This window comes from Denticeps clupeoides, chromosome 17, assembly GCF_900700375.1.
Source record: "Denticeps clupeoides chromosome 17, fDenClu1.1, whole genome shotgun sequence".
In the NCBI taxonomy this organism is placed as follows: domain Eukaryota; kingdom Metazoa; phylum Chordata; class Actinopteri; order Clupeiformes; family Denticipitidae; genus Denticeps; species Denticeps clupeoides.
In genome coordinates, this window is record NC_041723.1 from 14,437,333 (window position 1) to 14,458,673 (window position 21,341).

At 49.1% G+C, this 21,341-nt stretch overlaps 1 protein-coding gene across 1 annotated transcript in view; it reads left to right on the forward strand.

The window, feature by feature from the left end:
- The window catches only part of igf1ra (insulin-like growth factor 1a receptor), a 79,472-nt gene that overhangs the window by 3,695 nt on the left and 54,436 nt on the right, over window positions 1–21,341 (forward strand). Inside the window, exon 2 of the mRNA XM_028958411.1 lies at window positions 6,646–7,209. Within this exon, the coding sequence (XP_028814244.1) occupies window positions 6,646–7,209 (564 nt within the window). The remainder of the gene's footprint in view (window positions 1–6,645; window positions 7,210–21,341) is intronic.

The window sequence follows — 21,341 nt, forward strand, 5'->3', positions numbered from 1 at the left end:
GCGTTGCGGCGTACGCCCCCTCCTAGCGTGGTGGCGGCTCGGGGGCCATGACAGTCTCTGACGTGTAATAACCAACATATTACACCCCACAAAATTAGAGTATAATGGGCAGTTTTCACGCAGTAAGTTAATAGGTGACCAAAACTCATCCAAAACTTAATCCATTATAATTAAACCACTTTGTACTTTGAACATTTACATTTACAGCATTTATCAGACGCCCTTATCCAGAGCGACTTACAATCAGTAGTTACAGGGACAGTCTCCCTGGAGACACTCAGGGTTAAGTGTCTTGCTCAGGGACACAATGGTAGTAAGTGGGATTCAAACCCGGGTCTTCTGGTTCATAGGCGAGTGTGTTACCCACTAGGCTACTACCACCCTCATACTGTGCCTGAGCAGTATCCAGTCACCAGCAGTGATGTCTGTCTGTGTTTTATGTTCTGCTCAAACATTCAAATTTGCTTGCGTTTTAGCTTGCTGACTTTTTTTTTTTTTTACTAGCTTTACTCTTCTTTTATTCTGTTTTATTTTGCCGCCATTGTTCTTTTTTTATATCTTTATTCTTAACAGCGCACAGCATAAACGGAGCAGTTCAGGATACATTTCACTGCATGTTGTACTGGTATAACTATGCACATGCCAAGTAAAACTCTCGTCTTAAAAATGTATGCAGTTGTATAGATTTAAAAAAATATATGTAATAAACTAAATGAAAAAAAAATCGAATCACTTTTATGTAGTTCTCTGTGTTTGGAATGTTTTTTGTAAGTGGATTAGAAAAAGGAATGCAGCTTTATGTTTTGTATATGAACTATTCAATAATATTAAAAACAAAAAAAGAAAGACAATAAAGCCAACTTGAACGCATGGCCCTGTTACAGCTCTTGTTGGCCTGGTACACGTTTTTTTCGGCTTTATTATTTAATCCTGTTCGTTTTAATGATCTGGTCAAACTATTAAAATGTAATTAAGCCGCCTTTCAAGTTCCACCGCGGTATAGTTTCCGTACCGTCGCGTCCCAAGTATAGAGCAAACAAGACTCCACGGTTCATCGAGAGAGAGCGAGGGGTGAGGTTTGAAAATAGAACATGTAAAAATACACCCTGCGCGGGGTGGAAACAGGCATGGTTTTGTTGATTGGAATAGTGGAGAGTTTGTGAACTGTTTTATTGATCTTTGCTGTTCGCACAGGCGGCCCCTTGATGGCCCGGTTGCGGGGTTTTCTCCTGTCAAGACGGCCGTGTAGTAGAGAAGTGCAGCGCCTAAAATAACGGACGCACAGACACAAACAAGCCGTGTTTATACAGGCCTGGCGTCTGCCTTCAGACCATGGTCTGAAGGAGCCGAGTGGAAGTGGTTGTCACCAAGGTGACACAGGCAGGGTGGTGCTGGCGGTGAACGTGAGTGGTTATATGGGTCTTTTTTTTCTTCTTCGTTTTGTTCTTGTTACGTTTTTATGATTTTTTTTCAGCCTTCCCTCGCGCTCCCCGCCACCATTTTCCAGTGTGCGGGACTCTTGTGGCACACAGCGGGGCATTATTCTCGCGGCTGAGTGGCTCCTCTTATTACCTTGTGACTCACGCTGAAATCGCTGCTCTTTTCCGTTGGCTAGGCCGCCCCTCACACCCTCTCCACTTATCAGAGGGGGCTGCGGCGCGGCCGCGTCGTGCCTCACCCCCGGCCAGAGCCTGCCCGCTCGCCCCACGCAGCGTGGCGGCCTTCGTCACTGGCACGGCCCCTGCCCGGGGACGGGAAACTGTGTCACTGTGCTACTTTGTGCGAGCAGGAGCTGCCAGAGGAGCTTTTTACGACAATAAATTAGGCGGCGGCCACGAAGTGTTATTTGATTATGGCCAATCATTGCTTGTGCGAATTCATATTGTGCCGGTTTCATGCACCAGGGTTTATCGGCCGTGGTAAGAGCGGGGCATGTTAAACACAAACTAAAAAAAAAAACATTTTTCACACCGTTGCATTAGCCCAGTAGCTGACTGTATTTAATATAATGTAGGAAACGCTTACAGTCGCAAAGATTAAGGTGTCATTTATGGCAGTTGATTCAATATATGTACAGAGATACAGAGCAAAGCCCACATATATAAACTGTGTTATTGTGTGTGGTTGCTGCTTTCAACCATGTGACGTTCACTTTTTTTTTTTGCATTTCACAGGATCATAACATTATATAATAACCACAGTAATAATAACATTGCACTGCCTTGGTATCACCGTGAATTCGGTCATTCATAAAACAATGTCACATTTTACAGACAGCCCGGACTTCTGTGGATTAGCTGAGTTAATGGTAGGTTACAACGTGGACGGGCCGCAGGGCTCGTCGTCTTCCTGTGTTGGTCACCGTTCGAGACCGTGATGCCACTCGTTGCACCACGATATGCCACTCGTTGCAAGAGAGCCCTTTATTTACACGCTGTTTACTCCTCGCCCCCTGGCAGGGCCCTCGGGAGGGGTGTCCTGTATGTTGGTGCTGGGAGGCTTGTGTTACGGCCTGGCCTCTGATATATGAGCCTGCCTTTTGAAGTAATGGCCGTGGAGAGGAAGTCTGGTGCAGGCTGGTGGTCAGATGACTTCCAGCACGTTGGGGATTAGGCACAATGGAGGCAGCAGGTGTGAGGGGCAGCGAGCAGCCAAGGTCCTGGACGTCTTTTACTTATTTCCTAACGTCCCTGGCTGTCACCACAGCCGAGCACGGCAGCTCGTGTCACCGGCGCGGTCCGAGCCGCCACACAGACGAGGCAAGGTGGTCGTGGAAGTTGTGGCCCCGGTTCCATCAAGAGCAGGAAGACTTTACCCACCACAGCCTGCCTGCAGTTTCTGGTGCGAGGGCCGGAAAATATTACAATCATGTCCCCTTTTCCGAGAACGGCCTCTTATTGGACCACTAAATGGTTCCAGTGACCTCAGATAAACTGCGCGAGATCGTCATCTGTCCCGCCGGGGCTCGTTCCCCTTCGTCTTTGCGACAGTCAGGCAGCTAGTGGCCGGGCGGCATTAGCGCGGAGCTCGAACCTTTAAGGCTCTGCAATGCAGCACTGACGCCGAACCTCCGTAACCAGGGCAGCATTGTTTAACAGGCACGAGGTCGTCGGCGCTTCAAATTCCTCTCCGAGGCAGTAATGCGGTCGCGAGGTGGGAGAGGAGCTTTCCGCTTCGGCCCTCGTTCATTTTTTACATGCTTTTGGAAACTAGCCCGTCGACGCGTAGCTAGGCGTCGCACTGTTGCCGTGGCGGCGTGGATGTCTGTCTGCATAGTCGAGATGCCTCGCCCGTGAGCGATGGCGACTGTTTACGCGCGCGCCAGGGCCTCATCTGAAAGTTAAAAGAGCCGAGATATTCGCCGAAAACTGCGCCAATTTTTCGCATTTATTTGCATTGAATAAACGTGGGGGGAGAAACGGATCGCTCGATCTGTTCGCTTCCAGACCCATGCGAATAACTTGAACGAGGTTTTTTTTTGTTTTTCGCCGCTTTGCATTAGCATTTTTGGTGAAGCCCCCCGTCCCCCCCCCCTTCGTTTTACACAGACGCAGATAGTTATGTCTGGCGGACACCCCATCTCCCTTCCCTCTCTCCACCCCCCCTCTCGTGCCAGACTGGCGGATTTTATTAATGGATCCTACAGGAACCGGGGACTTGAGTTTCTCTTTACCAACAAACAAATTAGCCTTTGTGTTCGAGTCACTCCAGCCCTTCTCCTCCTCCTCCTCCTTCACTCTCTCTCTCTCTCTCTCTCTCTCTCTCTCTCTGGCTGCTGGAACCCAAAAAAAAAAAAAAAATCCTCTATGAAACAAAGGAGACATACAGTTCCACGATTCCCAAGCGCAGCCCCGGGGCGATCGTGACGACTGCGGGGGGGGGCAAATACTATTTTCTAGCGGAGCAATCACTTCCGTTCTAAATTTGGAGATTCGCACGCCACTGACAGCCGCAAATAAAGCCCATTCATCTTAATAAACATTCGCGTTCACTATATTTGGCGCTCTGTTGAGCAGGGGGGGGCCCTTTAAGTGGATTTTCTTCAGAGGCTTTTTCATTCGTGCTTCTCCACGCTGGAGCAATTGTCACCTGGTGGGCCGACAAGCAAGCTGTTCAATTTAATATCCGCCATCCATTGCGTGATTCGGAATTGTAGTTCTCCTTTCCGCCCGAGAGTGCTCCATAGCTCCATGTCCTTCTTTTATTTTTTGATAATTGGAATACCAAGATCCACCGCCGACGCCCTGCGATGCCATCGCTCGGTGAGGGGGTGACTGAAGCCATCCTAAGAACTTAAAAGGTTTAGCCAAAGGAACTCATATGTCAAGACGTTTCTGCTGTTGGTCACGTTTGTCTTCATCTGAAGCTCCTGTTAATTCAGTCTTTTGACTATTAAATGTGAAAACCTACTTGACGATTCCGTGGTGGCATTTTGCCACGACCCTTGATCTGTATAGGTGTAAAGGAAATGTCAGCATCCGTCCCTTTTCCAGACGTCTCTTGACTCATTTGCTTCTGCGGCATTTGCATTTCAAATTCAGGAGACGCTCCTCCGCAGCCTCCCGGGCCCAATCGCTTCGTTTTTCAAGGAGCGGCTTCGCTCCGTAACAGTTTGTTACTGCTGTGCCCCTCAAACGATGACAAGCTCCTCAGTAGCCGCTCCCTCCGGTCTTAAACGCCGAGCGCAATTAAACGGAAAAAAAACGCTGGCGACGGCCCTCCTGGATAAAATATGGGGCCCGCGTGCGGATGCTCGGGCGCTGTGCGCGGCGGCCTGAAGCCTTGTTGTTTTCTGGGTGGACGGCCCTTTTAAACACAGGGGTCACGCTGGGCGAAGCACCGCAGCCTTTAGTGGCAGCTGGTCCTCAGATCCTAGATCTTACCGAAAAAACAAAGTGGAAGTGTGTCACTGCGTCTTGAGAGAGAGAGAGAGAGAGAGCGCAAAAGAGAGCGAGCGAGCGAGCGGTCTGGAGAGACAGCTAGCCTCGGCTGACCTTGTTGGTGCGGCCTGGCTTCTTTATTTACGGCAGGACTGCGGTCTGCATCATTTGTTGTCACTTGGAACATCCTCTTCACTAAAAAGAGGTGGCGAGTGGAAAAAAAAAAACCATGCGGACGGCCCACTATTAAACCAAGAACAAAATGCGTAGTACGAGGAGTGAAAAAGGAAAGAAATAAACGTGTGTGCATCTCGATTTCGAGTTGTTCTTTTTGCTCAATTTAATTCGTAATGCCTAAATGTGTCTGTGAGTCTTGGGATCGTTGGCCACTGATCAGACACGGCATTCACGTCTTGAATTGATGTGAATGCACCCAAGACTCGGTTCGGTCATTCAGACCCCATGAAGAGGTGGTCTGGAAAGCACATGACCATATTCCTTTAGCAGTGTGGATGTGAACGTGTCCTGGCCATTGAAGGACCACCTACTCTACTGATGGTCCTGCCGCGTTGTGCCAGCAGCATCATATGAACTGCATCAGCTGGAATTTACCAAGTGCACAGTAAAGCGGATCCTTTTGGGTGGATGGTAGAAGAAACATGTTCAATTTCATGGCCAATATTCTTTATAAAATGTCTAATTTTTCAAATTGCATGGATTTGTTCTGGCATTTTGATAGAAAGATAATATATAAAGCATATTAGTGCTGTTGTTTCACGGGAAAGCCATGAAAAGACAGTCACGGCAATTGCTCTCTCTTTTAAAATAACGCAGCATTTAGTCTTTGCAAATTGATTTGATTTTTGCTTATAGAACAGGAAAGTATGATCCCATCTCATGTGTCCCAAAGGGCACATTTTAATACAGAGTGTGGACAGATGTACTTATTTCACATCACGATACGAATGAAGAATTACGAGTCCGGGGTTCATGTAATTCATCATCATTCGTCATATCTGTTACCTGCTCCATACGTCACGCAGCATAAGGGACAAAGTACACAGGCTTTTACTAAAGTAAACAGATAAACCAAAAAAAATCAAACAAGGGGAGTCTGGCCACAAAGGTGCGAATATCAGGTTGTAGGTAAATAAATAGAAGGATAAGCTCACACTAGTAATGCGTATGCATGGGACGAGGTGAAGCGAGGACTGAACGAACGGAACAGATGTTTAAAGGATAGGGGCAGACGAGGGCAACGAACGGCTGCTAAGAACAAAAATCTAAATCAAGCGATTCGTCCCGTCGAACAAAAGCAGTTTTAATGACGGTTTATTTGGTTTTAGATTGTTAATTTTTATTTATTTTTTTTAGCTCTTTACGAGCTTTTAGCTCTTACGTTGGTTTGATAACGCGATGTGAAGGGCATCAGACCATCAGTTTTTATTCGACGGGACGCTACATTTGTTAACATGAAAAAAAAAAGAACTGTCAAATATTGATTTACATAAATATACGTATATATACATATATATGCCATCATAAAATATTCACCAAAGCAAAACCACTGTAAATATTTTAATTCCCATGGTTGACAGTGTTTTTTTTTGGTCTGTACATTTTTAAATATAGACACAAAGTAACAAATACATTTTTACTATAAAACACCCCATAAAACACAATAAAAATATTTCGTTTTCTTTCTGTTTTCTTTTCATTTGCTTTGGAGTGTATTTAAAACCTGTGCCATCTTCTCTCTCAACAGTCTGTGGTCTGAGCATCGACATTCGGAATGACATCGGCGAATTTAAGAAGCTGGAGAACTGCACGGTGGTGGAGGGCTACCTGCACATTCTGCTCATCGGAGACAAGACCAACCACGCCAACCAAGATGTCTTCCGCACCCTCAGTTTCCCCAAGCTGACCGTCATTACAGACTACCTGCTGCTGTTCCGCGTGTCCGGCCTCGACAGCCTCAGCGCGCTCTTCCCCAACCTCAACGTCATCCGCGGCCGCAACCTCTTCTACAACTATGCCCTGGTCATCTTCGAGATGACCGGCCTGAAGGACATCGGCCTTTACAACCTGCGCAACATCACGCGGGGGGCCATCCGGATCGAGAAGAACCCTGAGCTCTGCTACCTGGACTCCATCGACTGGTCGCTCATCATGGACGCCGAGAGCAACAACTTCATAGCGGGAAACAAGCAGTCGAAAGAGTGCGGCGATGTTTGCCCGGGCATCATGGAGAGCAGCCCTGAGTGCATCAAGACCAGCTTCAATAAGAACTACAGTTACCGCTGCTGGAACTCCAACCAGTGCCAAAAGGGTGAGCAATGGTTTTAGCTTTTGTCTCAAGCCTGGCTCTGCCGGAGCCATGGGTTCGAATCCCGGTTCTTTCTGCGCAAGAGAAAGTGATTGTTTTTGTCATTGCGATACACGGTCCACACTGCAAAATGTGTTGTCTGTATTTAACCATCACCCTTGGTGAGCAGTGGGCAGCCATGACAGGAGCAGTGTGTGGGGACCGTGCTTTTCTCAGTGGCCCCTCAGTGGCACCTTGGCGGTTCGGGGATTTGAACCCGTCCACCACTGCCCCACTAGAGCCCGTTCCCGTGGTTTTCCTCCCACGAACCAGGCGATGCCAAGCTGTGGCGGGCCGCTGCCATGCCCCGAGCCCCAAACATTGGCGGGATAGGCGTGGATAAGCCGGTTTAGAAGAAGGGGGGGCCTGGGTTGCGCGGTTCTTTTTCAGCGGCGCTAACCGGGTTCGTTTTTGCTGTGTTTCTTCACCTCCCAATAATTAGCATCAGTCTTCATCCTGCTGATGATGCCACTTTCCTCTTCACCTGAATTTATGAGCACGGGGTAGCTTTTATAACGCTTGTAATTGGCAGAGGTTGATCTTTTGATCTTGGCGGGAGCTTCTGCACGCGCGTAGAAATTACGGCTATTTTTAGGCCGGGGTATTTTGCGTATTCCTTGGCCAGTTTTTTAAACTCCACCTCAGCATATTGCAAGATGATAAGCTGCTTACACACGTGATTGATAGTCAGTTAGTGTAACAGGCAGGCCCGGCGCTTTGTCGGGTAAATATTGAGTCGGTCTTATCAGTTTTGTGTTGAATGAGTTATGACTGCAATTAATTAGAGGCTGTCGACAATAGCTGCAGATGGTTCAGGTAGCTCTTTAATTTTTATCCCTCCTCTCAGGAAGTCGAACGTAATCACCCGCCAGACGAAGCGCTGGTGGAAACTGTTTGTTGAAAGTATTAAGTAAAAATAATGAAGCGAGCCCCGGTTACGCTCTTCAGATTTGGAACACCGTTTGGTTGCTAGCCCAGGCGTCTGCTGACTGTGCTTTTTTTTGTATTTATTTATTTATATAGAGACGCTTTAACATTTTTTTTTTTTAACGCTTTAACATTTTTTAGTTCCATATCTAAAAAGGAAATTAAATTCTGTTGCGCATTTGATTTTGGGTTTTTCTTTGTGTTCCCCTTAAGGAGCCCTTAATGCATGTATTAGTTGTGTGTTTGAATAAAGGCCGGTCCAGTGGCATCAGCATCAGTGGCCGTGGACGTATCGTCATGTACCACCTTTTGTGCCAACACGCGCCCCTCCCCCTGTGTTCGTCTGCGGGTGGCACCCAACAATGCAGGCTTGCCTGGGAAAGCTCCGCTTTCTAGCCCTTCCTCTCCCAAGTGCAGAAGAATGGTGGGAAAAACTGGCTGTGCATGAGAAGGCTCTGGTTTTCTTCCACCCTCGTCCTTGCGGAGACCTGCGGAGGAGTCCCACAGTCCAGCAGGGGCGTAGTTCCCAGCAACCCCGTGTCCCTTCTCACAGCTAGAAAACAAACAGAGTAAATGATTTATTATTTTAGACAACATTTCGGCTCGCTATAAATGGGAGAACCAACATATTTCACAACTGTTGCCTATGTTGAACGGTCCCATCAGCATTTTGCATTCTTCCAACCTTTCTTGTGTTTCACCAATTATTGGTGATTGCTTTGCATATGCACACACATTCAATATTTTATCATTTCAACAGTAGAACCATAATAATTACTCTACAAAGCTGTAATTCAGCAATATAGAGTATAATATGCCTATCAATAGCAGTGCATTGTCCACACGGCATTGTCCATTTTGAAAGGACAATGAAGCAAGGCGTCGCCCCGTCCTATAGAACGGTAACATTTGTTGTTTTGTTGTTATTATTTTTCCTTTTTGAGCCCAGAATAATTGGAGGAAGGCGCCAAGCGTACCTCTTTGCGGCCGATCTCGAATCAGCCCACCCGCAAGGTGACGAGAATGGTTACAGCACTTCCAGTCAGTCCCACCTGGGACATGCTGGCACGTGTTTCTCCGCACACCTGTTAGGGAAAGTAAAGTCTTTGAACAACAGCTCTGGGAGTGAGTCTTGGCACTTGGACTCAAAATATCAAGGACATCTCGACAAAAACAAGTCAAGGTGCTTTAGCCCCCCCTTTTTTTAAGAATGGTTCCAGGTGAACGCTGCTTAGCCTCAGTTCCGTTCGGTTTATTGGCAGAATAAAGAACCACCTGTCCACTTGTACTTGTTTTGTTCCTTGTTTTTGTCATTCAAAAAATGAAGCCTGAGGGATTTGCTTACACCGACGCACACACGCAAGGAACATCTAAAGCAAAAAAATAAAAATAATATATATTTTTGGAGTTTGCATTCGCGGTTTAATGAATGACGAATTCTGTGCATTACTTTGGCCCGGGGGCAGGAGCAGGAGCTCTAAACCCACAAACTTGGAGGTGGGCCTTGGAATGTGCTCCTCCTCCGGAGCTGTTTTGCCGCCTTTAGACACAAGCAGCTCAGAGGTCGAACAAACTCAAAACAGGAACCTTTTTGGTCTTTGGAGTGGGAGATAAGCACTAATGGAACCGTCTCTGTGGGGAGACAGGGCAGTGGGGATAGGGACTCCTTTGCCATCGTAGTAGAGACTGACGTCTTGACTCGACAGCATGGGAGTCCTCGCCTGTCGCCAACTTCGGGCTCCCTTTGAAGGGGCGGAACATCTACTGTCCCCCTCTTTCCTTCTGTCTCTCTTTCCACCCCTCCATATAATTGCCTTGTTTTTCTTGAGCACAGATGTTTCTTCAAGGGCACACAGTGGTTTTGTAGTCAATCTGGATCAGTCCTCTCCTCTCAGTGGCTCTCTCTAATTACACCTCTAAAGAGAGGCTGTCCGCCGCGGCTCTTCTCAGGCCTCTGGGGGGTGCCCGGCCGACTGCTATTGTTTCCCGGCATAGAATAGACATTCCAGGGCTTGTTCTTGCACGTACCTGCTTCAGCGGGACCCACATTGTGTGTGACTGTGCGTGTGTTTGTGCATGCATGCGCAAATCGAACACACCTCTCCATTTGGAGTTTTGACAAGCCGTTGTGCCGTCCCGCTTGTTGGCTGCACTTGTGATCAAAGAGTCCTGTCACAGACTACTGATTAACAGCTGACTGATGAAGTGGCATCGGAAGCATGGACCTTCCAGGACCTTTCCATCTCGTCCTCGGCTAAAAATAAGAAGCCCCGGTGCTTTTCATACATCCGCCGTTAGCCTCGAACACCGCGGGTCTTAAACGGCTGCCATATTTTTTGGGGGAAATGGAATACTGAACTCTGGGCTGTGTGTCCAAGCTACCTGTTGCTGTGCAACCGGTGAGCTCAGCTCAGAGAGAAGAGGTTCGGGGAGGGCCGAGGGTTTCGGGGGGACGAGCGTGGCCAACGCGGAAGGAGGGGCTGCAAGAGGAGGGAAAATGTCACAGAAATGTCAAGTGTGCGAGCACAACAACCCAGCCGAGAAGGAGACACTTCTCCCCCTGTCCCCCCCCCCACTCCTCCCCCCAATTTTGTCTGGCCTTCCTTTATTTTTACTGCCCCCCCCCCTCAACAATTCTACTACAACCCACCCGCCCCCCCGCGTCTCTCTTCCGCTGCCCTTATCTGCGCCTGTTAACGGCTCCAGCCGCCAGATATCTTCTGGCTGTTTACACGCCGGATGGATTTTCTCGTCGCCGCGACGGCGGCCTTCCTGGCACGAAGAGCTGTCGAGTGTCTTTTTCCGGGTCCCGGGACTGGGGTTTTGCCCTGTGCCCTTGTGCCACTGGTCCCCTCAGGTCACCGTGTCCCAGACAAGCGGGTCCTCCTCTTTCAAACAGGGAGGAGAGGTTAGGAGATGGCCAAGGAGCGTCCAGACTCTCAGAGCAGCAGCCGCCCCGGGGCCCGAGGCCGAATCATTTCCCAGACGCATCGCCGTCATTTCTCACATTCCTTATCAGCGGCGCAATATTTAACCGGAACCATTAGTAAACAGCGCCGCAGTGAGCCACCCAGCTCTCCCGGCTGCTGCCTCTCACCCATTGTGGACACTGTAACGTAATCCCCCTTCAGCTTTGAAACTTTTTTTTTTTTTTAGTCCCCCTTTTCCTCTTCAAAAGTTCTGAAACAGCAGGCCCCCAAATAAAAGTCGTTGTTCCCGCTAATCTTTCATGTTTTTCATCAGGTAATATGAGAGAGTCTTTTTGCTGCGAGGGTCTTTATCTGCAACCCCCCCGTCTCCGTGTGGTTTGATGGGTCCTTTCTCCCGAACCGTTCGCCTGCCGGATGATTAGGCTCCCCGGAGTGGCTGTGTTACACAAAGCGGCTTCTCAATGTCAGGTCAAGGTCATAGTGGCTGATCACGAGTGCTCAAGCACTTGGCCTCGCTCTCAACTCTCCCCTGCAATGGAAGATAAAACAAAAAAAGACCCAACAACAGCAAGGGGCGGTTCGGCCCTCTCGCCTGCGACGGACTCTTCCTCCCTGTCGGATAATCTGTTTACTCTCTCCATGCCAAAGACGGACTCGGTATCACTGCCCCGAGGCACTTTGACCAGGGAGTGCAGTTGTTGGGCTGCAGAGAACCCAATTTATTTTTATGGCCGCCGTGGCCGTGGCCGTTTCTCTGACGGATCGGCCCGGCAAGTGTAGCCGGGCCCCCGAAGACAATTGGTAACAGGCTGGGCTGTAAAACGGGCCTGATTAAATGTTAGCAGAGCCGATTCTGGCTAGGAAGCGTTACATCTGGTTCCTTCCCCCGCTCTCCCGGGCAGATGGGAGTACTTTGTTCTTTGTCCAAGCGCAGTTACTCCGGGTTACTTGCACGTCCCCGCCGCGGGTGCGGGCTGGTGCCTGGCCGCTGCGAGTCAACGCGTTGGGGCTTGGTGGCATGTTTGCAGGAGTGAGGGGCTCGTGCTTGTCCCTTGAAGGAGGTGTATAATTAGGCAGGCATTCCTGTCGGCTTAGTCACCACTGTGTGCTGAACCCGGATCGGACGGCCTTTAGGATGGGAAAACCGATTCTGAGCACTGAAAGTTTGTCACAGCCTACTTCTGCTCGGTCTGTTTTCATTAAAGCAGCCTAATCCCAGGCGTTTGCCCAGACATGCAGGGATGGGCTTTACATTTTTAATGTGTTTCTTTTAGCTTTATGAAAGGGCTGCAACGGAGGGGAGAAAACAGGAAGGTTTCCGGTTGCACCTCCACGCCAATCGCTGCCATGCTTCGTTGGGTGGGCGAGGAGACGCCCGCGCCGGCACCCTGTATCCTGCCATCAGTGCCATGGGTGCTCTATCACTGTGGTGATGTCCCACCGGCAGATGAAACCAAAAGTGGCTCCATTCCCGACTGATCCCCAGAAAGCCAGGGCAATATAATCAATATACGATACACTGGCCACCATGACCTGGTCAATTAACACTGCAAGTCTGGCATGTCAGCCCGTATTCAGACAATTCCGTACCTCTTCTGCCTTACGGTCTTTTACAGGCGAACAATTATCATGTTATCCATAGAGACAACTTCTTTGCTTTTCCTACTCACAAATCCCTACGTAAGAAACGTTGTGCGCCCAACACCCGATTGTGCGCAGGAGCAGATGTGTGCATTTGTGTGTGTGGCCAACAAGCCTCATTCCTTTCTTCTTACACACTTGACATGTTTATGGTGCATCTAGGTCACCCCGGTAAATGTCTACTTCAGGCAACCCGAGCAGGGGCTATTGATTCGTTCAGTCATAACGGATATATCTGCTGCAGAAAACCCCCCCGTCCCTGCAAGTTCGCACTTGAATCCCTGTGGAGTGCAGGGAAAACGTGCCGCTTCTTTTTTCAGTTTCCGTTGGAGTTGGTGAGCCGCGCTGAGTGATCAAACAGGAATTCTCTGCCTGGGCTCTTTACATTCGCAAAATTGTACGAAATGTGAGGCTCTCACATTTTTACCTGAGGTTAAGCGGTAGTGACGCATTAGCTGGACGGTAGTGCGTGGTCGGTGTTGCATCATGCTGACGAAGCTCGCGATGAAGGTCGTGATGGACGTATCCTGTCCAATCGCGTCCAGCGTTTCAGGGAGTCCTGCCAAATCGTCCTCCCCGCCTGCTACAGGGCTGGCACTGGTGTCCGGTAGATTAGATCCAAGGCAACACACACCCACGCTCACACATTTTGTCCCCGCTCCCACGTGCCTTCAGTGGCATCCGCGCCACACACTCCCCCGGCCTCCTCCGCACAGTTTCCTGTCGCGGTGCCCAGAGCCGGCGCAGCGGGGCCGGGCCGCTGCATGAGACATTCGGTGGCTCGGCTTCGGAGCGGCTGCATGCTGCCTCCTGGCTAATGCAGCACGGAAGCCGTGATTCATCCGCCGCTTGCAGCCCCCATTCATAAAATCTGTGAGAATACTACGACTTCCTCTCTCAACGCTGAGGGGCCCCGGGTTCCGTGGCGCGGCCGATTCCCGCCAAGTCAGAGCTAAATCGCGGCGATGGTGAACGTGTCTTCTGCATCTGCCCCAGCCAGCCTTTATGGATCAAATGAGGTGGCTGCCCTGGCCCAGCTTGGTTTAATTTCAGGTTCTACCTGTACTTTATGATTGAATTTGGTAGCTTTTTATCCCAAAGCAAGATGCAAAAAGAGTGAACCAAGGAGCGTGAACAAAAAATCAAAAATCTCTCTGGTGTCTAAGTGTAGCTTTTTGTGTTTTTATTTTGTATTTCATGCATGAAAATGAAATGGAAATCTCAGAACAGAGTCTTAGACTCTTTAAAGACAGTTTGCACTTCACATTTACATTTACAGCTTTTATCAGACGCCCTTATCCAGAGCGACTTACAATCAGTAGTTACAGGGACAGTGTCCCCCTGGAGACACTCAGGGTTAAGTGTCCTGCTCAGGGACATAATGGTAGTAAGCGGGGTTTGAACCTGGGTCTTCTGGTTCATAGGCGAGTGTGTTACCCACTAGGCTACTACCACCCTGGATCAAATGTTGACTTCCTTGATGAAAATGGTTTTAGCTGATTTGCCAGTCAATAGAACTTAAATTGGACACAATTGTCTGGTCAACGCTGGACTCAGCTGGTATGATACGTGCAAAAATATACCTTAACACATTAAAACTAACTTTACCATATTACAAGTTGGTCATGCGGGGTCTATGTTGCAATTTCATTCCATTTAAAAGCTTAAACAAAAGGCAAAATCCAAACATGAAATAATAATAGAATGAATTCTATTCTTTTATTCAGGTTCTTATCCACGCTCAGCCATGGTCGATGCTACTATGACCGTTTTGTTTGCCAGGAACAGCAAGGCACCTGTTTAATTGGGAAAAAGTCAAGATTTGTTCACTATCAGATAACAAATGATGTAGGACCTCGAAAACGTGTCCTTCACTCACGTTCATCGCTGAAGGGTTCCTTGGTGTCAGAAGGTCTTGTAGACCCATGCTGGGAAGAAACAAATTGTAAACCGTCTGGCAAAACTGAAATAGTTTGGTGTGAGTGTTTTTTTTATCCCCCTTGCCCTCGTTTCCCCCCTGCTTTCAGCATTTTATGACTTCATTTTCAGAATGAAGTGGGTAGGAACTTTTTTTATGGTTTGGAACAACAGAGGCCTCTGTAGCACATCCTAAAGAGCTAAAAAGAAGCCACATGTTTGAATGAGTGCATCTGTGTTCGTGAGCTAAGAGGAGCCACATGTGGGAGTGTGTGTACTTTTTCAAGATAAAGAAAAATCCGTGTGATGGTGTGCGTATTTATTGTCTGTGCATTTTCCTGGTGTTTGTGTGCGAGTGGGCTGCTCAGAGAGACAGATGAATGATGAAGGAGTGTGTGAAAGCAGCATTTTGGCAGAGGGGTTAACGCTTCCCACTCTGCTAGCTCCTACATGCCGCGAAGATGAAAGGCTGTTGTAAAATTACAAAGGAAATCTTATGGGGTTACTCAGCTAATTGCAATGCTTAAGATGATCCCTTTTTCCGTCTTAACCCTATAAAAGAAAGGTGATGACTCCTCTCTGCACAGCATTCCCTGCACATGCACAATCTTTGCTTGGGCGGTTCTCAGATTGTGAAAGCATAAATACAATTATAACAAACGAATATCTATAAGTCCCATTATGTGATGTCAGATAGCTTCTGGAGGCAAAATGGTTGTTAGGTGAATAACCTATGTTCCTCCGCTTATAACGCTTGGTGCTTTTGATGCCCTATCATAGTGCCACTTCAGAGTGTTGTATTACAATCCAGTTCAGATTATCTGACCAGAAAAGAGAACTTTCTAGCTAGTCATTGCCCAAAGGGCTCTAAATGGCTGACCAAATCAACTGTGAAAATGGCATGATGCTGCTAGAATCACCCACAGATTTGTGATTACACCTTCGCAAGTAGTCTCGTGGCATATGGCACCGGTGTAATGGTGCCAGACAATCTGATAAAGCCGATCACCTTCTCTGTCGAGAAAAGGCGTTGTACTGTACGGTAGCCCCGATAGGTTCCTAGGGCTCCTGCCAGGAAGTTGCCAAGCCGCTAGACTCCTTGACACATGTCAGAAGTGGGTGCAGTGGGCGAATGAGTGCTCGGGCATGGTGCCTAAGCCCGGTGATGACTGGCCTGCTGGCTGACACCAGTGTAGGATGACGGTGGAGCTGGCGCCCCCCTCCCGCTCCCTCTCGCTGCCTTTTCTCCTTGTTGGCCATGGACAGGTCCTGGTGGTCCTCTTAGAGCCTTGCCTGGCTTCACAGGTGTCTCTGGTTGTGTGGTGCTGGCCCTCCTCCCCTTTGGCTTGACTCCACAGCCCGACTGATGTCTCTAGTAGGAGTCGTCAATTGGCGCCTGTAAGTGGTGTTGATTGCCAAGTGCGAGCTGGGCTTCCATCTCTTGGTACTTCCTCTTTCCCGGAGGGAATGCATCGGGGACCATACAAAGGGCAACTAATTCATGGATAGCCAAAACATGATTAGAGTGCAGAGGACGTCTCAAACCTATTTTAAGTGGCTACGAGTGAAGACTATCATCCAGTTGCGTTAATGTACCGTGCGTCAGAGAGCTGAACTGAACAATCAAGCTCTTGACGGGTTTGCTGACATGAGCAGCAGCCCTTAAGGGGCTCGGGAATGTCAAACGCTGGACAGCAGAGAGATTGTGGAGGAGTCGTTGTGCTGCGTCATCACGCTCCGTCTGCGGAAGGTGAGCTGAGCGCCGGACTCGCGAGGACAGAGATCCGTCCGGCTCCTCCTCCTGCCCGTCCCCGGCGGCCATCGAGGTCAGCGGCAGCACAGCTGTGCTCCTGTTTCGGCGGCTGCAGGCTCCGGCCGTTTACTCAGCCAGATAAATTTAGACATCTCCCGAGTCTGGTGCCGGTTGTGTAGTGGAGAGGAGAACAGATGTCACGGAAAATTTGGGCTTCGACGAAGCCTCACGCAGCCTGACTCAGTCGACGGGAACGTCAGAATATTGGAATGGCGCGACAGCGGAGCGGGGCGTTCATGGCTGTGTGCACAGACCCCCCCCCCCTCCCATCCTGCGCCTGGTGCAGAGTTGACAGAGGGGAGCAGAGCAGGTGGTTTGGAGGTGCATTAGCAGCCCTTTCGACCCCATCCACTTGTGTCTCACAAGAGCACAGTGCCTGATAAGACGGGCACACAGCAGGCTTCTCCGTCTCCCCCTCCCTTACCGTACCGCCCCCATTCTCCCATCAGGACATCACTTACACCGACAAGGTGAGCTTGTGTGTGTGTGTGTGTGTGTGGTTTTTCTTTTTGAGATAAGATAAGCAGGACAGCTGATGTAAACACACGGCGCACGTAAGCACCCAGGCGTCTCATTCACGGTTTATCTGGCCCGTTTATTTACACACTCGAACCCTGAGCCGCCCTGGCATCTGTAAATCTCATCTCTGCTCTCACGTGGTAGTTCCTGACCCGGTATTCACACTGCTGCTACGGTTCCCTAATCATTTCCACTGTTTATATTGTGGGTTTTTCAGTAGGGCCCACTCGCCTATTAACCAGAAGCCCCAGGTTCAAACCCCACTTACTACCATTGTGAGCCTGGGTGTCATCAGGGGGAGTATCCCTGTAACTATTGACTGTAAGTTGCTCTGATAAATGCTGTAAATTTAAATGTAATTTGTATCATTTAACAGCAAAAACACATTGTAATAAAGTAATACCTGCAACACTATGGAAATTGTTAAGTCCAACCATGCATTTTCAGGGCTGATTGGTGGTTGCACTGATGTTTAACATGGATAAACAGATTCTCCTTTTGATAGATGCAAATATCTTTAGAACAGATATTGCAATTAAATTAATTATGGATCATTTGAAATCTTATTTCGTAAGTGAGATAAAAGCTCTAAACAAAATCATAAATCTGAGGTGCCAAGAGATTTCCACCCCTGCTGTATAGTAACAGTACATTGTCATAAAGATGCAAAAATGCAAAAACAAATCATGGCAGTGCTAGTGTTGTGGTCAATGTAATGACCTTTTTTAATTGCCCAGAGACTCCCTGCCAACTGCTGTGTTGATCATGAGAACAGCCCTTCTGATCTGGGCAAACGCGCAGACTTTTAACATGATCCTGCTGCGGTTAACCTGGGCATCACCGGACGTCTCGTTAGAATCACGGCCCGTAAAACGCAGTGTTTTGGTGAGCGCCAGAGTCCGTTTGTTTGCTGCGAGCGCTCAGACGCTCCCTAAACCGAGATCTCTCCCACGCAGCCGGCTGCCTTTCGGCAGATGCCCACTGCCTGTGTCTGAGTGGCAGTGATTAGCGCGACGCGCCGAATCCGAGTGTTTTTTAGAAACATTCCCATGAAACGCACTGAGGCCTGGCCCCTAGACGTGTGTCCCAGACCTGTGGAACTAGGTGGTGTGTGTGTGTGTGACAAGCTAAAGCACAAAGTTCCCTTTGTTCTGGACAGTTATAGCATTGTGACTCCAGCATACGCAAGGTATTCATCCGGACCATGGAAAGCCGCTTCCTTATGGTCATATTTATCCGCGTGGAGGATTGTCTTTTTTTTCTGCACTGTGCGGAATTTTGCGCTTCGTAATTTTTGTCCCCGCAGCGTGCTGCACAGACGGCTGATTGTTGACCGCGTTGATTATTAGATTAAAACACCGAGCTGACCCCCTGCCCCCGTCTGAGTCCCCTGTTGCCTGTGGATACGTTTTTTTGTTCCATGTTTTCCATTTTGCAGCATTTCATGTTGGGGCTGGAAAATGGAATCCAATATCTGCTAAACTGTCAGGTCTCCCACAGGGCCTGTTAACATCTCTGGGCTGTGTGGAAGTGACCACTCCAAGCCTTCAGGGGACACGGAGCTGAGGAGAAGCATTAAATCAATCTGTCGCCGCGCCTGTGGGAAAGAGAGACGGGCCCAGAGTGAGGGAGAGAGAGAAAGAGAGGTAGAATTGGGCTGTGTTAGTGATGGCGGTGTATTGGACCTAATGACCGCCAACCGAGGAGGCGTCGGGGGGAGCGGATGAGTCGGCATGGGCTTGATGCACTGAAATCAGAACGCAGGCGCGAGACGCCAGAGCGATTAGCCCTGAGCGCAGCTCAGTTTGCAATCCAATCAATTCCCCCCGTTCCTCCTCTTAATTCACGTTATCTGGAGCTGATAAACACAATCCCTGGACGCTGTGATGCTGTGGGCCGCATTAAACACCCTCACCCGCAGAACCGCTACACTGCTGCCTTGTTAAGAAGCCACGTTAGACACGTTTGTACCACTGTAGCTCGGATGTGAGGCGGTGCTGAGCGGTGGAGCAGATGGAGCTGGTTTCCTTGACACCTGCAGTCACAATACGGCTGCAGGGGGAATCCACACCCTCACAGAGTCTCAGTTTGTGTGTGTGTGTGCTGACCTCATTCATAGTGATTTTAAAGGGAGTGCGTGTTCCTGGTTACGTTGCTCAGTCCCCATTATGACATCCCTCACAGGGGCTGGCAGAAGACTAGAGAGTATTCCGGATGCGGCCTGACCTCACTTTGACCTCACTCGCCGTGAGAGGCGCTCTATGGCATCAAGCCTCAGCTACTGCCGCCTCTGAATGTGGAGAGAAAGACAAGAAGCAAATGAGATAGGAAAGATGGTGTGTATGTGTGTAACCTGAGATGCCATGTGTGACTGAATGCTATTTGTGGAATTGGGTAAGGGCCTGGTGCTCAGCACTGTGGTGCATCCTCTCTCAGAGAGAAGAGAAACTACAAGGAGAACCTTGTTAGCACTGTGCACACTTGAAATTGCCATCACAACCTTCTACTTGCTAACCCTGCTTGGTAAAATTGATCTACAGCAACCCGGAACTCACACAGTAGAAGAAATCCAGTGGGTTGAATGGGCAGTAGGGCATTAATGACATGCGAATATAGGGTGGCATGCGACAGGTTCAGTTCTGCGTGAGGCAGGGTTCAGCTGCTCACGCCACTACATCTTTAGGTGCTTAGGAAGATGCCTGACCACCTTTCATCGTGAACTTGTCCCTCTGAACTCAACACATTGACAAAGCGGCCTTTCTGTTAATGCCCGTCCTGTCTGTTGACTAATCATAATAAAGTTTTTTACTCCACTGTATGACTACTGTATGTTTGGAATTCTATCTTCTTTTATTTCTCGGTAAGAAGGAATCTCTCATGGCTCAATCCCGAGGTCTTCTATTCCATTGCTACCGGCACAGCCGATCAAGTTAAAGCTTGGCCCCGTCAGGTGCAAAAAGTCATATGGTGTATCCCTGACTGTAGAGGTCCTCCCAATTTGGTGCCATGCAGTGCCCTTCAACCCTGTTATTAGATATCATGCAACTGAGTTTCAATGAACAGAAAACACGAAGGGCTTTAGGTGTTGAAGCGGCGGAAACTTTTCAGGCCACCAGTGGGGCCGCAAATCGCTCCACTAAATCCCGGATTACCGCGTGACGCAGAATTCCTTACTTTGTCTTCATTTATTTCCTCCAATCCGTTCAGCCGCGCTAAGTGCGGCTAATGAGATAAAAAGTGTTCCCAATCATTTTCCCGCTTTACTTCGTCTGCCATTTCACATTCCAGATGCCATTGTCCGTTTCTGTGACTGGACGGTGGCGCGGGAGTACCAATCCTATTACTGTCCCGTTAAGTGGGAACGTGTGACACTCGCCTCTGTTCTTTGCCCCTAGCTCCGGAATTTGAGCACAGTCCCGAAAGGCACGCCTCGACATTATGCAATGAAGAGTGTGGAATCGACCACCACACGTGTTTTCTCGTTCTTTTGTCCTCATCTGACTGTGTGCACTAGTGAACGCACACACCTTGCTGCCATGGATACAGTTACCTGTGTACAGTGAGGTGCGTGAGGATTTATTTTTTAGGAAGAGGGCAGGCTAAAGAGGTCAGGAGTGGAGGGAGAGAGCAAGATACCAAGCGTGATATGGGGGAGATGGATTGGGGCAGAAATGGCGAGATGGAGGAGAGCGCCATGATTTATGGGCTAAATGCACGCTGGGTGGGTCACGTCCTGCCAAAGCTCAGAGAGACAGAGAGAGAGAGAGAGAGAGAGAGAGAGCGGGTCCTTCCAGAATTCCTTACACTCTGGGCCAGGCCAGACAAAGTGACATTCCCAGTCCCAAGTCTGTCTCCGCAGGGCAGAGGGTCTGAGGAAACCCGGCGGGTCGTCTTCCTCGCGTTTGTTTCTCGATGCCATTGTGCTGAACCCGGCGCGCCGTGACATTTCCCCTCCTGCATTTCTTGTTTTTGTAAACATGACACACCCATCTCAAGAATCCTCGGTGGTTTTTGTGCCGAGTCCAACTTACCCGTGTAATTACGCTGCCTCGCCGGCGGCAGGAGGCTGTACGGCGCTTCCCGGTCAGATAAGGCGACGGAACGTACATGTCCGGCGTCCTCTTCCTTCAGGCCTGGATGTGGGGAGGTCGGTGTGGGTAGGGGGAGGAAACAGGGCCGTCTCCATGCTTCTTGGCAAGGGGACGTTGATCAGAGGAGGAAATCTGCCCCTCGTCTACAAAGTAGCCCTTTGTTTCTGGTCACCATCAGAACCATCGACCATTTTCTAAATAGCTTCCAGCTTATTAAAACGGTTCCAGACGGTGACTGTCGAACGAGAGAGTTTCCGC